The sequence below is a fragment of the Oncorhynchus kisutch genome, linkage group LG3, assembly GCF_002021735.2.
Source record: "Oncorhynchus kisutch isolate 150728-3 linkage group LG3, Okis_V2, whole genome shotgun sequence".
Lineage (NCBI taxonomy): Eukaryota > Metazoa > Chordata > Actinopteri > Salmoniformes > Salmonidae > Oncorhynchus > Oncorhynchus kisutch.
The window spans coordinates 28,415,576-28,441,990 of record NC_034176.2 but is presented as its reverse complement, the minus strand read 5'-3'; the positions used below and the strand labels follow the sequence as shown (position 1 = coordinate 28,441,990).

The 26,415-nt window shown below is 44.1% G+C and overlaps 1 protein-coding gene and 1 long non-coding RNA gene across 2 annotated transcripts in view; one reads left to right on the top strand and one right to left on the bottom strand.

Annotated features, from left to right (window-relative positions):
• Positions 1 to 7,718: 7,718 nt before the first annotated feature.
• On the bottom strand, positions 7,719 to 8,823 carry LOC116361466 (uncharacterized). The gene is made up of 2 exons (XR_004207606.1): positions 8,406 to 8,823; positions 7,719 to 8,331 (listed from the first exon to the last, which is right to left on the bottom strand). It is a non-coding gene; the product is annotated as an uncharacterized LOC116361466 (long non-coding RNA).
• A 1,293-nt stretch (positions 8,824 to 10,116) lies between these two features.
• LOC109879630 (PDZ and LIM domain protein 2) overlaps positions 10,117 to 26,415 on the top strand; it is a 58,802-nt gene continuing 42,503 nt past the window's right edge. Inside the window, exons 1-2 of the mRNA XM_020471797.2 lie at positions 10,117 to 10,534; positions 25,475 to 25,606. Of these exons, the coding sequence (XP_020327386.1) occupies positions 25,514 to 25,606 (93 nt within the window). The 5' untranslated portion in view covers positions 10,117 to 10,534; positions 25,475 to 25,513. The remainder of the gene's footprint in view (positions 10,535 to 25,474; positions 25,607 to 26,415) is intronic.

The window sequence follows — 26,415 nt, the reverse complement described above, 5'->3', positions numbered from 1 at the left end:
GTTAGGATGGAGACACAAGCATCTCGTCATTGTATCCAGTATCTCTGGTGTGATAATGAGCCCAGAGGCACACTTGACTATGGCACCATTTCTGCTTCTCGTGTTGTGAAAGACAGTTGGACATTCTCTGATAAAATGTGTAGAATACTTTATGCCCTACACTGAAAACATGTTGAGTGTTTTACATTTCAGTTATTTTGCAGACACTCTTATCTAGAGCGACTTACAGTACATTTTCATATTTGTTCATACTGCTCAGTGGTGGGAAACACACCCACAAATATTTTCATATTTGTTCATACTGCTCAGTGGTGAGAAACACACCCACAAACCTGCCGTTGCAAGTGCCGTGTGCTACCAGCTGAGCCACACGGGGTTTGCAGCCTTTGTTGCCATTAATGTCCATTAGTTGATTAGGCCTACATGCATTGATTGCAAATGCTGTTTGCAGTGGTGATTTTGCATGTAAATCTTGTTGGGGAAAACCACAAAAAATGTTTTAGACACATGCCAGCAAAGCCACTACACAACACTAAACAATACATTAATTCCACTATAACGGTGACAAACGGTGCCCACATGGCCTACTTAAAGCTGTCCCCGAAAGCAGAGCTTTCTTTTCAGCACCATGTAGTGTACAGTAACACTGCCACACCTGGCTATCATCAGAGCCTTGTGTGGCAGCGAAACAGTTCATTCAGCCTCATTTACTGCTTTTTTTTAAACATAGCTGATATGGCTGACTTGCTCAAACAAATGTTGTTTCTGCTGACAATTGAGATGCACAAACTATGGCATAAAGGGACGACAAGCGAATAAGAGGCAATCCGTAATTTCGACAGAAATTAGTGAGCTACGACGGACGCAGTCAATATAACTATTTGCTCAGTACTTTGAAATGCACAGCGACAGAATTCAGAACATTGGCCATTCTTACACTATTCTCCCTGTATACCAAGTCAGAACCGTAGGATAAATAAAGAGGGCATATAAGCAGACAACAAAAGCTCTTACAATATTCAATGACCAAATTATTAGGGTGAGGCATATGGGCTACTAACTGTTTACTACACACACAGTATTGCATTCTTATCTACAGTATATATATCTCCCTGGCATATTGCATCATTTATGCAGCAGCATACAATACATTTCTTGACTCACCTTGTTGTCCTTTACTCACTTGAACAGGAAGGTGTTGCGGCGGTCCTTCGTGGGCAATTTCTGTCATGAAACTTTGTCATCAAAGTCGGGCAATCCCTGGATTTATGATGCTTTCAAGACAACTGGGAACTCTGAAAAAAACAAGGTCAAATCATGAAGTCAGTGATCTTCAGGTTGGAGCTCTAAAAAAGAGGCCCGAGTTCCTGACTTGGAATTCCAAGTTAGATGACCATATTTTCCCAGTCGGAGCTCGTTTTTTTCTGAGTTCCCAGTTGTCTTGAACTCACTGAAGTCTGAGATTTCCCAGTTCTGAGTTTCCAGTTGTTTTGAACGCGGCAGAAGTCATGCTGGATTGACAGCACGGCCAATGTATTCAACCTTTTATGTCCCATGATGTTGAATATTTATCCTTTTAAACTTGGAAAAAAGACCCTTAAACCCAGACTTGGACCACAAACCCACTCCACTGAATAGCAGGCTAGTAATTGATGGTGAGATGGCGCCGACAGATAGAGCAGCCGTGCTACAAAATCATTCTTAGCTAAGAAATTATTTTGTATTATTACATACAACCTGAAATAACTTTAGGATATGCGAGCGGCGGTATCTCACCAGCATTAGCAGCATTACAACCAGGAATACGAATTTCCCGAATTGGATCCTTTGTTCGTACCCCCCAGGGAAATTGAACTATTCCAAAGGCTCATCCAAAACATCTCCGGCAGAGAAGAGGTATTCGGAGTAGACTTCTAGTCCGACTCAGGAGGCGTGCACACCATCCACCGCTTCCGAGTATATTACTCGCTAATATTCAGTCTCTGGATAATAAAGAAGATGAGCTCAGGGCGAGAATCTCCTTCCAGAGCGACATTAGGGATTGTTACATACTCTGTTTCATGGAAACATGGCTCTGTCGGGATATACTGTTTGTGTCAGTACAGCCAGTTGGGTTCCAGTTCATCGCGCCGACAGGAAGAAAGATCTCCCCGGGAAGAAGAAGGGCGGGGGTATTTGTTTCATGATAACTACTCATGGTGTGATTGTGATAACATACAGAAACTCAAGTCCTTTTGTTCACCTGACCTAGAATACCTCATAATCAAATGCTGACTGTATTACCTCCCAAGAGTATTCTCTTCGGTTAGAGTCACAGCCGTGTATATTCCCCCTCAAACTGATACCACGACGGCCATCAAAGAACTACAAACTGGAAAGCACATATACTGAAGCCGCATTTATTGTAGCCAGGGATTTAACAAAGCTAATCTGAGGAAAACGCTACCAAAGTTCTACCAACACATTGACTGTAGCATTCGCTCAGAGAAAACATTGGACCACTGCCACTCAACTTTTCGAAAATCAAGGTTTATTTGTCACTTGTGAAGAATACGACAGGGAATAGTCCGGGTAGACCTTACAGTGAAAGGCTTACTTACAGGCTCTAACCAATAGTGCAAAAAAGGTATTAGGTGAACAATAGGCAAGTAAAGAAATAAAAAAAGACTGTAAAAAGACAGTGAAAAACAGTAGCGAGGCTACATACAGACACCGGTTAGACAGGCTGATTGAGGTAGTATGTACATGTAGATATGGTAAAGTGACTATGCATATATGATGAACAGAGAGTTGCAGTAGCGTAAAGAAGGGTTGGGGGGGAACAAATCTTTTTAGTTTCCTGAGGGGGAATAGGCTTTGTCATGCCCTCTTCATGACTGTCTTGGTGTGTTTGGACCATTCTAGTTTGTTGGTGATGTGACACCAAGGAACTTGAAGCTCTCAACCTGCTCCACTACAGCCCAGTCGATGAGAATGGGGGCGTACTCTGTCCTCCTTTTCCTGTAGTCCACAATTGGTTACTTTGAGGGATAGGTTGTTATTTTGGCACCAACCGGTCAGGTCTCTGACCTCTCCCTATAGGCTGCCTCGTCATTGTCAGTGATCTGGCCTACCACTCTTGTGTTGTCTGCAAACTAAATGATGGTGTTAGAGTCGTGCCTGGCCATGCAGTCGTGTGTGAACAGGGAGTACAGGAGGGGACTGAGCAAGTGTTGTTGAGGATCAGTGTTGAGGATCAGTGTGGCAGATGTGTTTCTACCTACCCTCACCACCTGGGGGCGGCCCGTCAGGAAGTCCAGGATCCAGTTGCAGAGGGAGGTGTTTAGTCTCAGGATCCTTAGCTTAGTGATGAGCTTTGAGGGGACTATGGTGTTGAACGCTGAGCTGTAGTCAATGAATAGCATTCTCACATAAGTGTTCCTTTTGTCCAGGTGGGAAAGGGCAGTGTGGAGTGTAAGAGAGATTGCATCATCTGTGGATCTGTTTGGGAGGTATGCAAATTGGAGTGGGTCTAGTGTTTCTGAGATAATGGTGTTGATATGAGCCATTACCAGCCTTTCAAAGCACTTCATGGTTACGGACGTGAGTGCTACGGGTCTGTAGTCATTTAGGCAGGTTGCCTTTGTGTTCTTGGGCACAGGGACTATGGTGGTCTGCTTGAAACATGTTGGTATTACAGACTCAATCAGGGACATGTTGAAAATGTCAGTGAAGACACCTGCCAATTGGTCAGCACATGCCCGGAGCACATGGTAATCCGTCTGGCCCCGCAGCCTTGTGTGTGTTGACCTGTTTTAAGGTCTTACTCACGTCGACTATGGGGAGCGTGATCACACAGTCGTCCCGAACAGCTGATGCTCTCATGCATGCCTCAGTGTTGCTTGCCTCGAAGCAAGCATAGAAGTAATTTAGGTCGTCTGGTAGGCTCGTGTCACTGGGAAGCTCGCGGCTGTGCTTCCCTTTGTAGTCTGTAATAGTTTGCAAGCCCTGCCACATAAGACGAGCGTCGGAGCCGTTGTAGTATGATTCAATCTTAGCCCTGTATTGATGCTTTGCCTGTTTGATGGTTCATCGCAGGGCATAGCAGGATTTCTTTTAAGCTTCCAGGTTAGAGTCCCACACCTTGAAAGCGGCAGCTCTGCCCTTTAGTTCAGTGCGAATGTTGCCTTTAATCCATTGCTTCTGGTTGGGGTATGTACGTACAGTCACTGTAGGGACGACGTCCTCGATGCACTTATTGATAAAGCCAGTTACTCCTCCCTTTCTATAGGCAGAAAGTCAAACAGGAATTACCTGTGCTACAGAATATTCAACGGTGGTCTGACCAATCCATGCTTCAAGATTGATTTGATCACATGGACTGAGATATGTTCTGGGTAGCCTCTGAGAATAATATCAACAAATACACAGATACGGTGACGGAGTTTATCAGGAAATATATAGGAGATGTTGTTCCCACTGTGACTATTCAAATCTACCCAACCAGAAACCTTGGATAGATGGCAGCATTCGCGCAAACTGAAAGCGCAAACCACTGCATTTAACCATGGTAAGGTGACTGGGAATATGGCTGAATACGGATTCAGTAAGGCAATCAAACAGTCAAAACGTCAGTAGAGAGACAGTGGATTTGCATTTCAACGGCTCAGACACGAGACGCATGTGGCAGGGTCTACAGACAAGACACTGATGTCTTGCTTCCGGACAAGCTAAACACCTTAAATTCGCCTGCTTTGAGGATACACAGTGCCACCAACGTGGCCATTTACTAAGGACTGTGGGCTCTCCTCCGTGGCCGACCTGAGTAAGACATTTAAGCGTGTTCACACTTACAAGGCTGCCGGCCCAGAGGGCATCCCTATTCCTTCAGAGCATGGCAGACCAGCTGGCTGGAGTGTTTACAGTCATATTCAACCTCTCCCTATCCCAGTCTGTTGTCCCCACATGCTTCAAGTGGAAACAACCACTCTTCCTGTACCCAAGAAAGTAAAGGTAACTGAACTAAATTAGTTTCGCCCCGTAGCACTCACCTCTGTCATCATGAAGTACTTTGAGAGACTAGTTAAGGATCATATCACCTCTACCTTACCAGACACCCCTAGACCCACTACAATTTGCTTACCGCCCCAATATATTCACAGACAATGCAATCGCTATCGCACTGCACACTGCCCTATCTGATCTGGACAAGAGGAATGCCTATGTAAGAATGCTGTTCATTGACTATAGCTCAGCATTCAACACCATAGTACCCTACAAACTCATTATTAAGATTGAGGCCCTGGGTCTGAACCCCACCCTCTGCAATTGGGTCCTGGACTTCCCGATGCGCCATCTCCTTGGTGTTAAAGGTAGGCAACAACACCTCCACTTCGCTAATCCTCAACACTGGGGCCCAACAAGGGTACGCGCTCAGCCTCCTCCTGTACTCCCTGTTCACCCATGACGGCGTGGCTAAGCACCCCTCCAACTCAATCATCAAGTTTGCAGACAACACAACAGTAGTAGACCTGATTACCAACAATGATGAGACAGCCTACAGGGAGGAGGTGAGGGCCCTACTAGTGTGGTGCCAGGAGAATAACCTCTCACTCAACGTCAACAAAACAAAGGGGATGATCGTGGACTTCAGGAAACAGTAGAGGGAGCACCACCCTATCCACATCGACGGGACCGCAGTGGAGAAGGGGGAAAGCTTGAGCAGGCATGAGCCTCGGCGTATCACCTGCCACTTTAATAATGGAACACTAGACACTTTAAAAAAATGTAACATACATGTATTTTGCATTATTCATCTCATATGTATATACTGTTTTCTATTCTACTGTATTTTAGTCTAAGCCGCTACGACATTGCTCATCCAAATATTTATAAATTCTTAATTTCGTTCCTATACTTTAGATGTGCGTGTATTGTGCGCATTTTTTAAAATTCTCATTTAAAAAAAAATATATATATATATATATTTTTTTAACCTTTATTTAACTTGGCAAATCAGTTAATTAAGAACAAATTCTTATTTACAATGACGGCCTACCCCGGCCAAACCCGGACGACACTGGGCCAATTGTGGGCCGCCCTGTGGGACTCCGAATCACAGCCAGATGTGATACAGCTGAACCAGGGACTGTAGTGACGCCTCCTGCACTGAGATGCAGTGTCTTAGACAGCTGTGCCACTTGGGAGTATTGTGTGTATTGTTGTGGAATTGTTAGATATTATTGCACTGTTTTGGATGAGTGTAATGGGGGCAACTCGCCCCCACTTACTAGGGGGTACTGGCTGCTGGGGGTTAGTTGCCTCTTTATGGTTGTGAATGTTTTTCTACCTGTCATTTAGACAATGACTAGCCCAGTTAGCGCTAGTTTATGCTAACTTGCTAGCTAGCAAATTCACTAGCAGTAAATGCTAGCCAGCTAGCATAAGTTGCTAGGAGTGTTAGTTAGCAACCTTAACTACCAGATCGTCTGATGTAAAATACATTAAAAAGATATTGTAAATTAATTGCAGTTGTAAATGTTTCCACTAGTGACTGATAGCTTTAGAGTTAATGTGACTTCATAGCCTTTTAGCTGTTTTATGCAGAATTTTATGTCATATAGCTAGATAGCTTGCTACGTTTTTAAGAGAGAGCTTTTCATTGGCATCTTTCCCCATTTTCAGTCACAGGTGGGGACTGGATTAGGTGTGAGCAGTGCAGGAGGTGGGCTCATGAGTTGTGCTCCAATTTTACTGGGGACAACTTTATTTGTGACCTATGTACAAATTAGAACTGTGCAATAGCAGAGCATAAGAGAGTTGCCACGTCAATGTTGCACTGAATTAATTAGTTAAGTTATTGTTATTAAGTGTTATATTATGTTGATGTTATTAGTTAAATTCCAATATTATATTCCAAGTAATATATATATATATATATTTTTTGACGAATAAAAAATATCTATTGAAAATCTTTTGCTGCTGAACGTCATTTTAAAGACAGATGGAATTTAAAATATTGTATTATATATTGTATATACAGTACCAGTCAAAAGTTTGGACACACCTACTCATTCAAGGGTCTTTCTTTATTTTTACTATTTTCTACAATGTAGAATAATAGTGAAGACATCAACACTATGAAAAACACATATGGAATCATGTAGTAACTAAAAAAATGTTAAACAAATCAAAATATATTTTATATTTGAGATCCTTGACGACAGCTTTGCACACTCTTGGTATTCTCTCAACCAGCTTCACCTGGAATGCTTTTCAAACAGTCTTGAAGGAGTACCCACATATGCTGAGCACTTGTTGGCTGCTTTTCCTTCACTCTGTGGTCCAACTCATCCCAAACCGTCTCAATTGGGTTGAGGTTGGGAGATTGTGAAGTAATTTATAAATGCCGTGTAGGCACAAGAGGCGTATGCCACTTTCTAAGCAAACTTTAGGATTTATAAAAAAAAAAACTTGACTTGACGGGAGAATGCGTGGTCCTCCACGGACACTTTGACCCATACGTACACATAACCTGGGGAAATGAGAAACTGCGACTGATGGCAGAAGGATGAAACTCGAGAAACGCTTTGAAATTGATACCATTGTGTAAAATAAAATTGAAATATTACCTCTCATGTGTTATATATGAAGAGTTCCCTGGCATGCACACAAAAAAACATGATTTAGGATAATAAATACAAATGGAGATATCTGTTTTTGCAAAATAACCACTCAAATATGTTGTACAGTTTAATCAGGAATCATATGTAAATGGATATGTAATTATTAAACAATACTTGCATGTTATGACATTTATTCTCATAAATAATAAAGTGAACAGTAAGACAGTAAAAAGGTCTGCAATTACAATGAGTAATGACACACAATGGTTGCTTTGGCACAGTTGGAATATTTGAATGGAAGAATTCGGAGAGAGCGAATTTTCAGAGACCAGCAAGATTTACTGGCCAATGATGAGGAGTGCTTATGAGCCGGTTCCAATTACCAAGAGCTGTTCTTTTGGATCTGTGCTGTACTGGGCCCAGCTTTACAGAGAAGCACCCGCAGAAACCAAGCAGTGCTTGTCCCACTTCAACTCCTTGGCAACCTCGTTAATAGCGTCAATGTGTTTGCAGGACTGCATCTGTGAGGACACGGCCGCTGGAGGGTTGTGACGCACGAGGTGCAGTGGAGACCCCGGGGCTGGGCGCACTCAGCTCCTGCTCAGCTGCAGCACCACCCCCCCGGTGGAACACTCAGCTCCTGCTCAGCTGCAGCACCACCCCCGCGGTGGAACACTCAGCTCCTGCTCAGCTGCAGCACCACCAACCCCGCTGGAACACACAGCGACTAAAAACAATAGAAAATGTAACTTGAATGCATTTGGTTTACTCTTTTCTAACGAGGGAATACTAATTACATACTTGGATCATCCCGTGCGTCTTGCATGTTCGTGTCCCCCTCCACCTCCGTCGCTACTCCACTCGGACGTGGTCCGACATAAAAGTGGAGGCCAAAAGGCACATATCCTTACACAGACAAGGTGTTTATCCCGTGGCACAAACACCTTGTCTGTGTAAGGATATGTGCCTTTTGGCCTCCACTTTTATGTCGGACCACGTCTTTTTTTTCTGAGAGGGTCTGACCTTCTGAGCCAACAGCATTCACAGAGTCCGCCACATGCTGCCACTAACGCCTTTTTGGCATTTGTAATGCCCACACTGTGTCCACCCCCAAAAAAATCTTGCTTCAACCTCCCCTACAAGAACTTCCATTTCACACTGGGTGAAATGTCTTTTTTTTAGCCTTTCTGTAGGGATTTGCCGTCACTGTCTTCGTGCAGTCAGTATCGATAAATATTAATTAAGGAGTGAGTCATAAACCAAAGAACCAATGAGGAGATGGGAGAGGCAGGACTTGCAGCGTGATTCTATTTTAGCCCTTTGTAACGCAGACGCTCGTTGGCTTGCGTGAGCAGTGTAGTCTGCCTGGAACTTTCATGTCTTAAAGTAACGATGGACTGTCGTTTTTCTTTGCTGTTCTTGCCATAATATGGACTTGGTCTTTTACCAAATAGGGCTATCATCTGTTTACCACCCCTACCTTGTCACAACACAACTGATTGGCTCAAATGCATTAAGAAGGAAATACATTTCACAAATTAACTTTCAACAAGGCACACATGTTAATTGATATGCATTCCAGGTGACTACCTCATGAAGCTGGTTGAGAGAATGCCAAGAGTGTGCAAAGCTGTCATCAAGTCAAAGGGTGGCTACTTTGAAGAATCTGAAATATAAAATATATTTTGATTTGTTTAAAACTTTTATTTACTATATGATTCCATGTGTGCTATTTCATAGTTTTGATGTCTTCACTATTATTCTACATTGTAGAATGAGTAGGTGTGTCCAAAATGTTGTCTGGTACTGTACATTTGAACTTTACTCTACGGGTTGGCTGCGTGGTTGGTCCTTTTGTGGTTAGGGATTTGAGACAATATAGACACAGGAAAGTATAATTAAACCGAATTTTCAACGAGTTGGTTTCAGCCATTGGAGTCAGACACGTGAATGGTAGGCTACGCCATGTCAAGTTTGGGCTGACTTAAATAGTAGCTAAATAAATCGGCTTAAGTGTGAAATGACACTAAGCCAAAGTATATTTTCTTATTTTTTTTATTGGATCTTGATGGCATGAATGCAGTTGTGATTACTCTCTGCACCTTTAGGCTATTCAATAAATCCCACACCAATTGCAAATCATCTAGCCTCCCGTGACTATCAACTCCCTTAGTACTGAGACACAGTACCCTTTGACACAAAGCATGCTGCTTCCCATCTATTCACAGAGCTAGATACCTGCTTTACCATCCTCACCCAGGCCTACAACAATCCTTCATTGTTTAATCAGGCTTCGAATTTATTCATAAACATCTGACAATTACACCAGCCCATCCTGTAGGCATGTAGGCCCATTGTCTGTAGTTGTGGTCCCTATCATTGATCAGTTACATCTTCAATGCCATTTTTTGTCTGCAGATGGCGCACTAAGACACACTTGCAAGGCCCTACGGCCATTCTGTAATATCTCAATTATCGCCCACCCTCGCTGGATCCTGACACGCCCATGCAATTATTTTGATAACAGCACGTGTCACTGTGAGCTCATTCCTCAGAGCGGGTGTCCACAGGTGATTTCATATTGGTTCTTTATCCAATAGTCCCCAGCAATAGAAGTGCAGTTCAGGTGTCCAGAGCATTTGATCTAATAATATAGCAGCACGAATCGCTCTTAGAGGCATATGAGATTCCTGTGGGCGTTTTGGGAACAGAAAGAAGGAAACATTAACTTCATTCTGCTGTATTTTTGGAAGCGACTCGCGCGCAAGGGGTGGAGTGTTTCTGGTCCTGCGCTCTTTTCGGGTATTTTGGTGGTGTCGCCTATGAGTTTTTCACTTGAGATATTCTTCAGGAGAGCACCGTTGTTGGATCTGCAGGTGTACGGACACAATTCGACTATAACTGATTGCTGATCAACTGCCTTGATTTAGGTAAGGTTTAGGTAATTGCTATAGGCTACTTCTGTGAGTCTCTCATTTACCTGTCAGTTCACGCTAATAATGGGCAACATTCATTTCATTCAATTATTTGGTAATTCACATTATTTTACTCAAACAATTTTTAAAAATGTATTTGAATTTCTGCAATTTTGTACCTATGAACATTGGATACAAGGGTTCTTGGTGATGTTGTCCAATTGTCTGTACACCCTGGTTGATGTAATTATTCGCTTGATTGCTACGTTTAGTTGCCCTAGCCATCTGAACAGGAACATTTTTGTTTTGTGTATCTTGGATTTATACCCAAACTCATAACAGCCTTGCCTCTGTCTTAGACCCTCATCAGTTTGTTTGACAGTTGGTTTGCCAGGAGGAATAGTTGCCACCAACATTATATTTCATTATGGCATGGAAACACATTAGGTGGGTGAAACTGTGGATACAGTGATGCAGTATGATCATGATGGATGCAGTGATGCAGTAGGATCATGATGGATGCTTGGTACAGTAGGATCATGATGGATGCTTGGTACAGTAGGATCATGATGGATGCTTGGTACAGTAGGATCATGATGGATGCTTGGTACAGTAGGATCATGATGGATGCTTGGTGCAGTAGGATCATGATGGATGCTTGGTGCAGTAGGATCATGATGGATGCTTGGTGCAGTAGGATCATGATGGATGCTTGGTGCAGTAGGATCATGATGGATGCTTGGTGCAGTAGGATCATGATGGATGCTTGGTACAGTATGTGTTCAATGTAGCATAATGTACTTCCATGTTGACTGATGATTACGAAGGGAAATTAACTTAAGATCCCACGCTTCACACAGTGCATCACTGAAAGCCCTGCCTTCCACAGGTGAAACCCGAGGCACGGATACATTCATTAAATTCTTCCACTCTTCACCTCGAGCTAGGCAGAACAATTCACACATTTCTTCAAAAACAAACATTGGAATGCAAGATGTGCCAGGCTTTACTCCAACTTAAATGGATGCTTCGTCCTCCTGGACGTTTTGTGGTAAAGTTTGGTAACTATTTTTGTGAAGTTCCCTACAAATGTGTTAGTTTTTCGTTTGCCTGTTTAGCCACTCTAACTGATCGTAAGTAAGATAACTAGCACGAACAAAGGCTGTTAAGCCGGGGTTCGACTTCACAACCTTGCCCACAGTCATGCGGTTTCACCATATCTTTGAATAATATTCATTTTTATTTATTAATATTTTTTTATTTCACCTTTTATTTAACTAGGTAAGCTAGTTGAGAACAAGTTCTCATTTACAACTGCGACCTGGTCAAGATAAAGCAAAACAGTCCGACACAATAACAACACAGAGTTAAACATGGAATAAACAAGCATACAGTCAATAACACATTAGAAAAAAAGTATATATACAGTGTGTGCAAATGGCATGAGGAGGTAAGGCAATAAATAGGCCATAGTAGCGAAGTAATTACAATTTAGCAAATTAACACTAGAGTGATAGATGAGCAGATTGTGATGTGCAAATAGAAAAACTGGTGTGCAAAGAGCAGAAAAGTAAATAAAAACAATATGGGGATGAGGTAGGTAGATTGGGTGGTCTATTTTACAGATGGGCTATGTACAGCTGCAGTAATCGGTTAGCTGCTCAGATAGCTGATGTTTAAAGTTAGTGAGGGAAATACAAGTCTCCAGCTTCAGCGATTTTTGCAATTAGTTCCAGTCATTGGCAGCAGAGAACTGGAATGAAGGATGGCCAAAGGAGGTGTTGGCTTTGGGGATGGCCAGCGAGATATACCTGCTGGAGCGTGTGCTACGGGTGGGTGTTGTTATCGTGACCAGTGAGCTGAGATAAGTTGGAGCTTTACCTAGCATAGACTTATAGATGACCTGGAACCAGTGGGTCTGGCGACGAATATGTAGCGGGGGCCAGACGACAAGAGCATACAGGTTGCAGTGGTGGGTGGTTTTAAGGGGCTTTGGTGACAAAACGGATGGCACTGTGATAGACTGCATCCAGTTTGCCGTGTAGAGTATTGTAAGCTATTTTGTAAATGACATCGTCGAGGTTCGGTAGGATAGTCAGTTTTACGAGGGTATGTTTGGTGGTGTGAGTGAAGGAGGCTTTGTTGCGAAATAGGAAGCCAATTCTAGATTTCATTTTGGATTGGAGATGTTTAATATGAGTCTGGAAGGAGAGTTTACAGTCTAGCCAGACACTTAGGTATTTGTAGTTGTCCACATATTCTAGGTCAGAACCGTCCAGAGTAGTGATGGTAGGCAGGTGCGGGCAGCGAACGGTTGAAAAGCATGCATTTGGTATTACTTGCGTTTAAGAGCAGTTGGAGGCCACGGAAGGAGAGTTGTATGGCATTGAAGCTTGTTTGGAGGTTAGTTAACACAGTGTCCAAAGAGGGGCCAGATGTATACTGAATGGTGTCGTCTGTGTAGAGGTGGATCAGAGAATAAACCGCAGCAAGAGCGACATCTTTGATATATACAGAGAAAAGAGTCGGCCCGAGAATTGAACCCTGTGGTACCCCATAGAGACTGCCAGAGGTCCGGACAACAGGCCCTTCGATTTGACACACTGAACTCTGTCTGAGAAGTAGTTGGTGAACCAGTCGAGGCAGTCATTTGAGAAACCAAGGCTGTTGAGTCTGCCGATAAGAATACGGTGATTGACAGAGTCAAAAGCCTTGGCCAGGTCCATGAAGACGGCTGCACAGTACTGTCTTTTATCGATGGAGGTTATGATATCGTTTAGTACCTTGAGCATGGCTGAGGGGTTCCTGTGACCAGCTCGAAAACCGTATTGCACAGCGGAGAAGGTACAGTGGGATTCGAAATTGTCAGTGATCTGTTTATTAACTTGGCTTTCGAAGACTTTAGAAAGGCAGGGCAGAATGAATATAGGTCTATAACAGTTTGGGTCTAGAGTGTCACCCCCTTTGAAAAGGGGGATGACCGTGGCAGCTTTCCAATCTTTAGGGATCTCAGATGATACGAAAGAGGTTGAACAGACTGGTAATAGGGTTTGCAACAATGGCGGTGGATAATTTTAGGAAGAGAGGGTCCAGATTGTCTAGCCCAGCTGATTTGTACGGGTCGAGGTTTTGCAGCTCTTTCAGAACACCTGCTATCTGGTTTTGGGTGAAGGAGAAGCTGGGGAGGCTTGGGCAAGTAGCTGCGGGGGTGCGTAGCTGTTGGCCGGGTTTGGGGTAGCCAGGAGGAAAGCATGGCCAGCCGTAGAGAAATGCTTATTGAAATTCTCGATTATTGTAGATTTATCGGTGGTGACAGTGTTACCTAGCCTCAGTGCAGTGGACAGATGGGAGGAGGTGCTCTTATTCTCCATGGACTTTAGTGCCCCAAAATTTTTTGGAGTTAGAGCTACAGGATGCAAATTTATTTTTGAAAAAGCTAGCTTTTGCTTTCCTGACTGACTGTGTGTATTGGTTCCTGACTTCCCTGAAAAGTTGCATAACGCGTGGACTATTCGATGCTAGTGCAGTCCGCCACAGGATGTTTTTGTGCTGGTCATGGGCACTCAGGTCTGTAGTGAACCAAGGGCTATATCTGTTCTTAGTTCTGCATTTTTTGAAAGGGGCATGCTTATTTAAGATGGTGAGGAAACTACTTTTAAAGAACAACCAGGCATCCTCGACTGACGGGATGAGGTCAATATCCTTCCAGGATACCCGGGCCAGGTCGATTAGAAAGGCTTGCTCGCAGAAGTGTTTTAGGGGCCATTTGACAGTGATGAGGGGTGGTCGTTTGACCGCGGATCCATAGCGGATGCAGGCAATTAGGCAGTGATCGCTGAGATCCTGATTGAAAACAGCAGAGGTGTATTTGGAGGGCAGGTTGGTCAGGATAATATCTATGAGGGTGCCCATGTTTTAGGGTTGTACCTGTACCTTCATGAGTGTTGTCTTGTATGTTTTTGGCTGGGTGCATGCTCAGGCAGCCCTGGATCGAACCATCTTGTGTGACCACTATCGCCTGCTGTGTACAAGCTCTCTCAAGAGGCGTGTGGGACTGAGTTTGACTTTCCTCTCCTGGGTGCCTGTACCTTGGCGGAGTCTGATTGCAGGATACGGGGTTGGATCTGGGCTCGTGGTTTGATCCCATAGAGCTATCCTCCCAGCATGGCGATATAGTCACAATGCTGCAGGTTTACCACACTGAGTTGTTAGTTGACCTGGACACGATTCTGTGGATCCCCACACAGCACTCCTAGATGAGATTCGTGCTACGGCTGATTTCGTCTCTTGCATGTCCTGTTGCATAGTCTCAGAGCTCGGGAGAAGCATGGGGGCTCACTTTGGTTCACTCTGTTGTAGGTTCCGGAGAGAGAGAGTCTGTTGTACATGGATTAGCCGATTTCTCCTACGGGGTTGTTTGGCTCGGCCCTGGAGTCTGTGCAGTCAGAGGCCCAGGATGGTTGGTACAGACAGTATTTCCTGGTTCCCAAAAGGGGCAGGACTTTGCGTCCCAATTTAGAGCTTGTGCCCTAAACAAGCAGATCAGGGTCTAGAAATTCAGAATGCTAATGTACAACCGGTTGTTACAATCAGTGCGCCCGGGTGATTGGTTCCCCTCCATCAACCTGATGTATGTGTACTTTCATGTGGCCATATATCCCTCTCACAGAAAGTTGTGGAGGTGGTTTTGGCACCTATGAAGTGTCTGGGGCTCAGGATAATGGACTACCTGGCTGAGTCGAGGGAGCAGGTGGTGTTACACACATCCATGCTGGTTTCCCATGTTAAGTCTCTGTTTGACTCCATCTCAGTGGAGTGCGTTCTTGCTTCGCCCAATGCAACGAGTATCTCTGGGTGCCCCAACACGGGTGCAGCTCTGCTATCCAGGGTGGGGCCTGCTCTCGGGAGTAGCGGCTGCACCCCTAAGTGGTCTCCTAGATATGGGAAATGTTTGGCAAGGCCGACGTAAATCTTTACACATCGCGAGAAATGCACAATGTCGGCTGTTTTTCTTGATAAGGGGCCTGAGCGTTGGGAATGGATGCTCTCGTGCACCAGTGGCCTCAGACCCTTCTTTACGCATTTCCTTCTGTGGAGCTGATTCAGTCCACGCTGGGGAGGGTACTTCGAAAGGGCTTGTCCTTGATCCTTGTGGCTCTCTGTCTCTCATCTTATAGTTGGAGACCCGTGGCAACTCCCGTTGCACAGGGACCTGTTGACCCAGGAGCACGGGCAGGTCTGGCAGCCGGAGATTTGGAATCTGTGGGCTTGGCCCCTGAAAGGTCTAATCTGATTGCAATGGGTCTACCTCTGAAGTGGCGGGCATTTGAGTTTTGGTGGCAAAGTAATTGTTCCCTTTCAGAGCTCTCTGGTGAACATTTTAATGTTCCTACAGGGGGTTTTCGAGCAGGGTCATTCATTTCCCACCCGGAAGGTGTATATGGCAGCTATTTCAGTGGGAATTGATGGTGCCACTTCAGGGGCTCATCCCCTGGAGGTGTGTTTTTTAAAAGTTGTGTGCCGTCTCAGGCCAGTTTCTTATCAACCTTTTGTGCCCATTTGGGATCTGTCTTAGGTATTTAATGTGCTGTTTGAGGACCCCTTTGAAGTAATGGAGTCTGTGGATCTGAAGATCCTCTCCTACAAGACCGCTCTGCTTATGACTTATGACATTAGAGATCTCCACGCGTTATCTGTTCACTCCTCCTGTATAAAGTTCGCCCTTGGCGACTCTAAGGTGACATTACGCCCTAATACGGTCTTCACCCCTAATGTCATGACTATGTCCTACAGGTCTTTAGCTTTTGAGACTTTCCCCTTTTTGTCTCCTCCTCCTTATGAGGATCAGTGGAGGTTACATTCACTGTGTCCGGTACAAGCGTTACGCATTTACATTGAGCAGACCAGGGGTGTCTGTTTGTGTGATCAACATTTTGACTGTTTTGCTAATTCTGCTTGTGGTAGAGCGCTTTTTAAGCAGCGTCTCTCCCACTGGCATATGGCAGGAATGACCTAACGGTGCACACGCCCACTTCAGCAGGGTTCTGGCAGCGTCTTGGGCGTTGTTGAAAGGGTTGCCTGTAGGATATATTTGTGCTGCTGCGATTTGGGTTTTTATCAGCTTGGATGTCACTGGCCCCAGTGTAGCCCACATTGTGCTAACACCTGGGGCAGGACAGGGTCGTTAGGCAGCATGTAGATTGCGCAATACCCGGGTACCGCAGGTGTTCATGTCAGGTTCGAACTCTGTGTCATTTCATTCTGTGTCAGCTGGGGTGGGCATGGGGTGTGATTTCATATCCCCATTGCTGTGTAGTGCCGAATTTACAGACTGAAAGGGAACGTACAGTTATGATAATAAATACTGCTCGCTGAATGAGCAAAACAAGTTACAACACCTGTTCAGCCCTGTGCCGCCAGCTCGGTGAAGACTGGTACTGAATTGAAGGAATTAATCCGTGCCTCTGGTTTATCATCTGTGGAAGGTCTGGTGAGGCAGGGTATTCATTGGCCTTGGTCTGGCGTGATTCGAATGTTCTTCAGTAGAGGGTGATAGTGCGCAAACTCCCCCGTAGCTGTGTTGTACCTTGTTTCCCTCCTTCAGAGAACAGTAGTTATAGTCATAACTGCATTTTTTTAGGGGTACAGGTTTAAAAAAAACTATAAAAGAGAAGTGCACAAAAAAAACTCCAACCCATTGCCACCCTCAGTCCCCATCCACCCGTCCGCATCCTCCCTCCTCACCCGAAGAAAGAATGCCTTCCACCCCTTCACATCCCAACCAGCAACCGAGGTTGCCCATCAGTCCCCACCCCCATTTAAACCTTAAAATGTATCACAAAATTATAATCTTGAGAAATGACTTTGTCAAACCAACAAAATAACTAGGGCTTTACAATGATGGTGAAAACTGGGATAAATGAGGATGCACAGAGGCACATGTCAAAAAGCAGAATTTTTTTCACTTTAGCAAGTCTTTATTCATATTAAAAATCACATGTATTGAATTTTTATTGGATCTATATTAAAGTGCACTTCATGTAATATAACAGGCTTTTAAAGTTCAATATTTGCGCACAATATCTTCTTAAAATATCAAAGGGACACAAAAGGCACTAATTTCCAAAATTAAATCTAGAATGGGCTTCCTATTTCGCAATAAAGCCTCCTTCACTCATGCTGCTAAACGTACCCTCATAAAACTGACTATCCTACCGATCCTTGACTTCAGCGATAGCATTTACAAAATAGCCTCCAACACTCTACTCAGCAAACTGGATGTAGCCTATCACCGTGCCATCCAAAGCCCCATATACTACCCACCACTGCGACCTGTATGCTTTCGTTGGCTGGCCCTCACTACATATTCGTCGTCAAATCAACTGGCTCCAGCATCTATAAGTCTCTATGATAGGTAAAGCCCCGCCTTATCTCAGCTCACTGGTCACCATAGCAACACCCACCCATAGCACACACTCCAGCAGGTATATTTCACTGGTCAGGTCACCCCCACAGCCAACACTTACTTTGGACACCTTTCCTTCCAGTTCTCTGCTGCCAATGACTGGAACGAATTAAATAAATCACTGAAGCTGGAGTCTTATATCTCCCTCTTTAACTTTAAGCATCAGCTGTCAGAGCAGCTTACCGATCACTGTACCTGTAACACAGCCAATCTATAAATAGCACACCCAACTATCTCATCCCCATATTATTACTTACCCTCTTGCTCTTTTGCACCCCAGTATCTCTATCTATTACTCCAGTGTTAATGCTAAATTGTAATTATTTTGCTTCCATGGCCTATTTATTGCCTACCTCCCTACTCTTCTACATTTGCACACACTATACATATGTTTCTGTTGTGTTATTGACTGTATGTTTGTTTATGTGTAACTCTGTTGTTGTTTTGTTGCACTGCTTTGCTTTATCTTGGCCAGGTCGCAGTTGTAAATGAGAACTTGTTCTCAACTGGCCTACCTGGTTAAATAAAGGTGAAATCAAATAAATTAAACAAATTTGTGGAACAACCCTGTGGCTCAAGTTCAAGCCAGCATCTCAGGAATGTTTCACCTCTGATATGCCCAAGCCATTCAGACAACTTGGATTGAACCTGTAATGTGCAGACTATTTATTTGGTATTTTGAATGGGTGGGAAAAGGCTGGATGTGTTTCGCAGGACTCACGTGCTGCCCAAGCACCATTCAAATCCCGGCCCCTATACCCCCCCCACCCCCTGACTGCCGTTTGTGCTGCAATGTACCAGTACCTCTCCATTGTTTTTGTTCTCTGCAACCTTCCATGTGCCTGCTGTACCCAACCCCCCCCCCCCCCCCACACACACACACACTCATGTTTTCAATTGTCTGTTTCCTGATGACTCTGCTGTTCTGGGTGTGCAGGGCCGTGGCACCACAAACAATCCACAGACTGAAACAGACCACTGTAATTTTGGACAAGTAGTAGCGTTTTAGAGAATACAGGACAATGGCCAACAAATTTAGCTGCTCGCGACTTTGTGGAAACATTTTATTTGTTTGGCCATTCCTCTTGTTTTTTCAATATGCTAACCATGCCACTATATAATTTGTATGGTTTGAATAAGGACGTTTTCTCCTGAGCCCTTACTCAGTTTGTTATATGCTCTTTTGCATAGGGCTTTTTCTCTGAATCACAAGGAGAATCATTAACTGGTATGCTGTTGTTCTGCCGGAAGTTACACTCCGATACAATCTGGTGGAGTTTGTATGATGAAAGCTTCACTGTTGCTTGTTTTCTTGTTTCTGATAGCTTTGGTTTTCTCAGTGTCTGTCTTTGACGAGACGGATGCGTGTCACTGGATGACTGCCTCATGTCGAGTCCTTTTCACATCTAGTTTCAGTTCAATATACATTCATAGACTTCTGTCAGGCCTCCTTTAATAGCACAGTTCCTGTTCTCTGTAAGATGTCTCCCAGTAAGAAAAATAACATTGAAAATACGTCTTTTAGACGCATTTTCCAGATGTTGACATCATGTCCATTTCAAGCGCTGAATGAAAGGATGGAAGATGTTTTTGCCGGACGTCGAAGAGATGTCTTATGTCCGGACTGCCCCCCCCCCCCAAAAAAAAATTATAATTACGATGCTGTTAGTAAATGCTTAGTGAGCAGTCATGATGTTTCACAGTCATGGCTGCCATCCCATTTCTTACACCAATGTAGCGGATGACAAATCCGGGTCGTTGCGTGAAAGGCAAACACCCTATTGGACCAATTATAGATGTCTATATTTGGGCCAAATCAAAGCCGGACCGGACCAAATCTGATCCAATCAAAAGGCGTCTTTTTTTGGGGCCCAATTAAGGCTAGCACGGACCGGACCAAATCTGGACCAAAGCTGGACCAATGTCTATGTTTCCCAAGTTTGAACAGCACAGTATTGGTTCAGATTTTGTCCGGACCTGATCAAATCTGAACCAATCATAGATGTCTATGTTTGTGGGTTTGTGGATGTTGACATGAAGGCCAGCCCAGCCCAAGTCAAATCTAAACCAATTTTAGACGGACCAAAAATCAACGTCCGGGGATAATGCTTGATGGTAAATGCTTAGTAGGCTGCTCTGTTCAGTGTTTGTGTGACCATTGGGACCATTGCCTGAGATGGCTTTAGAGTTTGAATGGGCTGCAGAGATACATCATTGCAAAACAATTTTGAAAACGTGCATGTGATGAACATGATAAAGCAGTGGTAAACTTCAGTGGATCTGAAGGCTTAATGGCCCGTGTAGGGGATGTGGTAAGGTGGCCTGATTGCTGTGCGAAGTGGGGAGTCTGTCTGAATCTGCTTAGTGCTAACACCAGTAACATGATCCTCAGACGATGCTGTTGAGAGAGAAGTGGAGCCAGTTCTTTCTGAAGCCACACCACTGACATAACCATGGCTAATGTACCTAGTAGTAACAACCGCAACAATAGCTTCTATTGTTTTGACACTATTGCCACAGTTTTGATGACAAGATATAAAGAACATATTTGATCAAATAATTAAGTCTCTTTCATAACCGGTTCAATTAATGATTACATTGAAATCAATGAAATTCCTGAGCTAATTTATTAGAGAGATATATTAGCGTATACATTTAACCTGTCACTTTTTCCTTTTAAGTGTGAGGAACCTGCAGCTCATTCTTCGACGATAATAGTAGTCTCACAACCTAGGAACGTCTCAGTCACTCATCTTCCTTCAACAACACCCCGTTCTTTTAATATCGCATCTGTTATTGTCGTCACCTTAGTGATGGCAGTTTTACTTGATCAAATCACTGTGTGGTTAGTGTGAGAATGTTATTCCACATCATTTAACATGGGGAGAGGCTTTCCATGGCATTCCTCTGTCTATTCAGTGGGTGTGTGACCGGGCAGGCAGCAGGACAGGTGTCCTATCAACCACATTCCTCCTCACGAAAAGGAGTGTGCTTGGAAACATTATAGGGCATAGCCATCAGCCAAACAAGAGCACTCACAAAAGCTATGGAAGTTCACAGAGCTAAATGGCCAGAAGCAAGAGATTTGTAAAGTGTGAATCATACACAGAGCATTCCGCTGCAACCACAACAGTGGATGGTGTGTGTTTCCTAAAGTTCAGGCCTGGGTATAACCTGGTTCTGCAATAACCAGGTGAAAGGTGAAGATTGTGAGCTGAGTATGGTACATAAGCAGACATGTTCATATCTAGGCCTGGCATCTTCTCTGTGCCAGCCAGCAAGACTTGTCTTCAAAGCGCACAATCAGAGTAGAGCAACCCTGCTATAATTGTGGTTTAGCGACACACGCATGAAACCCAAGACTCACCCAAGGGTGTGTTACAGTAATCTTACTATGCTTACCTATGCTAAACTGTAGATGATTTCACAGACCTGTTTTAGCAGGTCTCACACACACACATTCACAATTACGTAGTTTGAAGTGACGGTTAACAAAGGAGAATGTACAGCGAGATGAGGCTAATTGACTGTAATCTGCTTGTCTGTTGAACACTGCTGGCACCATGCGTGTTTGAGCATTGAGCAACAGTCTGGAACCCAGCACCTGGATACGAGAGCTGTTCTCCACTCTCCTCTGTGTTTCTCCTACCTTTACCCGAAGGGGCTGCTCTCTCAAAGACATGACAAGTGCCTGGGGGCTTTTTCATGTAGAGTATGACAGTTTGAACTCTCCATAGAGATCATTCTCCACTTGGAAACTGAATGCAGCCTTCAAGTCTGTCTGTGCAATTGATTTCAACAACCTTAATCAAAGTCGTATTGCTTCATTCACCTTTGATACTCTAGATTTCACAACTGAAACTCTGGATGATAAAGTGTTGTAAAGTAGACCATGGCAATATACGGTGTACCATGATCAAATATTTATGGTATTAGGTAGACCGGTGTAGCACAGCGGAAGTGAGAGTATTTGACTGGAACGACCAGTTTCTAGTTCTTCTGAACTGTGGTTACCTGATGTGTGGCGACGTGAGCCAGATGGAATACCTACTTGATATAATTTCTCCTCATTGTGTGGGTGTGTTTTATTGTGCTGCCATTGCTGCTTGGTAGCCAAAGCAACAAGTTCTCACCAGAATATAATCCACCACTGGGCTCAGTTTAAAAAATGTTTTTTTTTTTAAGCTCCATTTAACACCTGGTGCAAAAGTATTATCATAGTGATCTGTTTGGTAACAACTGGAGAGTTTCAGGTCAATAGTGCTCTTCCAAAGGTAAGCAGCTATCACCCTTACACTGCCTGACAATAAATAGCAAGCAGCTTTACAGTGATAACAGTTGTTCCATAAATCATAAATTAGCGCTGTGCCTTGTTGATAATGATTCCAGTTAAGCAGGAGACATGCTGATCCTGGCCCATTGGACTAATTAAACAGCCCAGAGACCGAGAACGTTAGGGTGTCTGTCTGTCCCCAGGGATTACAGCAGGAACAACAACTGGCGCCTCGGCTGTTTCTCATGTCCACAGCAATTAAGGGCGGTTAATGATGGTGAGCCTGGTAACCACGCTAATTGCCTGAATGTGCTAATGACTGGGTGGGTTTGTGCTGATTGTTCCAGACCCTTGTGGAATGTACAGACAGACGGCTGTAGATGGCTGAAATGGGCCAGTGTAGGGAGGGAGAGATGTCCCAGATCCTGACTGGGTTCACTGTTTGCTCTGTTTCTGTATGGATAGCTGTGGAACCAGCCTTGGGGCCTAACGGTAGATGATCCCTTCAATTCTAACACTATGGTGTATGGAACTAGACGGATCATATTTACAGGAAGATTTAAGACCAGTGAGAGCATGTCCAGTCACAGTGCATTCTCCACCAATGATCAGTTCTTATTCCAGATTCGTTGCCTATGACAATAAGATGAAGCCTGCGGCCATGTGGTGCACCAAGGTTCAGTTATTGATTTGACCAAGTATGTTTTGTCTCAAACTCTGACCTACATATACACAGTAATGCTGGAAAGTTACATAATATGGGCCTGTGAAGACAGAATTGGGAAACATCAGCTTTTTGTTGTAGGATCTGTCAGCATTTTCTTCTTGGTCAAACATGTTTTGTCAGAAGTTCACAGATTTCAACAGAGCCTCAAACCAGATAACGTCTTCATTTCTCAATACATATTTGCGAGACTGAGCATGCTTTCAATTCTATATTTACCTTGATGTTCTGCAATAAGGCTGCTGTCAGATATGTGAAATTGAATTAATTGAGCCTACACTAAATAGACTTAATAATGACACTATTTCCCTTTCTGTTTCTCTGTTTTCTGCAACAGTGCTTTCCCTTATTTTATGGTGTGTTGTGAATAGTTGTATGGTCGTGGTAGCACTTAACCAGGTATTAATAAGAGCATTGCTGTGTAGTTGAGGTGCCTCTCTACTAAAGCAGCAGTGTGTGTGTGTGTGTGTGTGAGAGAGAGCGAGAAACAGAAACTTTGCTGCCCTGTGGTGGGATCTGTGTGTCTGCCAGTCGGGCCGGAGTTCCACCTCCTCCTCATCTCCTCACCACAGCATGAATTACCAAAGAGCAGGAGAGCTGTCAGTGTCTCAACACAAGCACATGTGCAAATGAAAAACACTACAGCCAACACTATGTATGAGAAGGGCAGAATTATGGGGGCCAACTGTATACTGTACCCAGCTGACGCATAGACCTTACTGTAAAACAGACACATCCTAGCAGTATCCTGTGCTATGATCCCAATTAAAATACAAGGGAAGTCCATGGTTAAAAATGAGTTACACTATATATACAAAAGTATGTGGACACCACTTTAAATTAGTATATTTGGCTATTTCAGCCACACCCGCTGACGGGTGTATAAAATTGAGCACACAGCCATGCAATCTCCATAGACAAACATTTGCAGTAGAATGGCTTTAGTGAAGAGCTCGTTGACTTTCAACATGGCACCAACAAGTCAGTTCATCAAATTTCTGCCCTTCTGGAGATGCCCCGGTCAACTGTAAGTGCTGTTATTGTGAAGTGGAAACGTCAAGGAGCAACAACGGCTCAGCCATGAAGTGGTAGGCCACACAAGCTCACAGAACAGGACCGCCAAGTGCTGAAGTGCGTAGCGCTTACAAATTGTCTGTCCTCGGTTGCAACACTCACCAGCGAGTTCCAAACTATCTCTGGAAGCAACGTCAGCACAATAACTGTTCGTTGGGAGCTTCATGAAATGGGTTTCCATAGCCGAGCAAGTCTAAGATCACCATGCGCAATGCCAAGTGCCGGCTAGAGTGGCGTAAAGCTCGCCGTCATTGGACTCTGGAGCAGTGGAAACACGTTCTCTGGATTGATGAATCTCGCTTCACCAACTGGCAGTCCGACAATCTGGGTTTGGCGGATGCCAGGAGAACGCTACCTGCCACAATGCATAGTGCCACCTGTAAAGAGGAATAATGTTCTGGGGCTGTTTTTCATGGTTTGGGCTAGGCCCCTTAGTTCCAGTAAAGGGAAATCTTAACGCTACAGCATACAATGACATTTTAGATTGTTTTGTGCTTCCAACTTTGTGGCAACAGTTTGGGGAAGAAACTTTCCTGTTTCAGCATGACAATGCCCCACAAAGCGAGGTCCATACAGAAATGGTTTGTTGAGATTGGTGTGGAAGAACTTGACTGGCCTGCACAGAGCTCTGACCTCAACCCCATTGAACACCTTTGAGATGGATTGGAACACCGACTGCGAGCCAGGCCTAATCGCCCAACATCAGTGCCCGACTTCACTAATGCTCTTGTGGCTGAATGGAAGCAAGTCCCCGCAGCAATGTTCCAACATCTAATGGAAAGCCTTCCTGGAAGAGTGGAGGATGTTATAGCAGCAAAGGGGGACCAACTCCATATTAATGCCCATGATTTTTGGAACGAGATGTTTGACTACTTGGTCATGTGGTGTATGTGGATCTACTAAACATAAATGTTAGAATATTATTTTACTGTGGTATAATACAACTTTTTTTGGGGTGTGGTTGTTTTTTTTCTCATTTGGACTTCATGAAATTGAGGGTGTGCAAGAACTTCAATGTCGTGGCAGGTAGCCTAGTGGTTAGAGCATTGGGCTAATAACCGAAATGTTGCTAGATCAAATCCTTGAGCTGACAAGGTAAAAATCTGTCATTCTGCCTCTGAACAAGGCAGTTAACCCACTGTTTCTAGGCCATCATTGTAAATAAGAATTTGTTCTTAACTGACTTGCCTAGTTAACTAAAGGTAAAAAAAAAAATTAAAAAAATTATCTAGTCATGTGTCATTGGTTTTCAGATTCCTCCCATTTATTTTATATCAAGAGGATCTAATCAAGTAGGAGATAAAAGGCAGATGTTGCAGGTGACCTCAGTTCTAACGTATTTATCTTATATAGTCACTGCAGCAAAAAAAAGCATGACTGATGACAGAATCTCTCTCTCCCTCTCGCTCTCCTTTACAGGGTTTGAGCAGGCAGTGGGTGGCGACCTCTGGTCACGTGATGGCGCTGACAGTAAACCTGATTGGTCCGTCTCCATGGGGCTTTAGAATATACGGAGGAAGAGACTTCAAGAAGGTGATAACAGTTTCCAAGGTAATCGCTAATGACCTTAATGCTCAGTCACACCATATCCTCTGTAAAGGAAAACATGCAATGCCTACTCAACTTCCTCAGTCTCTGCTGTACTTCTCTGCTCCTCTCATTGTTTCTCAATTGGCTGCCTTCTACCTGTTTCCTTAACAACTGTATCCAGTCAGATTGGAGTAAAAGTTACATCAGGAGGAAACTAGTTATTACAGTTAGGGTTGAGTGGTGTGCCTCGTGTGTGCGTGTGCCTCGTGTGTGCGTGTGCCTCGTGTGTGCGTGTGTTTGTGTGTGTGTGTGTGCGTGCGCATGTGTTAGTGCACATGTTGTTTTACTATTCTTGATTTTCTAAGCTTGTGAGGAAACAACAGGAAGATCGAGCTGTAGAAGGCAAGATATTAGCAGAGTTCTACTCTGTAAACAGACTCAGGATATCCAGGGCAGACTGCTCCCTGCCACAGCCACTCTGAAACCCAGGGAGACTGCCCCCGCCACAGCCACTCTGAAACCCAGGGAGACTGCCCCCGCCACAGCCACAGACAAAAATAGCTGTTTTCTTGTGATGATGGGCATTCCTTCTCATTCACTCCATCTACCATGTAGCCAACAACACCAGCATGCAGGGAACACTGGGAACTGTGTCTCAAATATCAAACAGTCTCATAGAAGAAACAGGGGTCCATGCTGTGCGGGAGACCTCATCAGTGAAAGTGGTTGTAAAACCCACTTGGAGAAGCAACATGTTTCCCTCCCTCCACCTCCCTCCTCCTCTCTGGTTAAGCAGCTATGGCTTTGGACTGTCTGAAGTGGTTGCATCT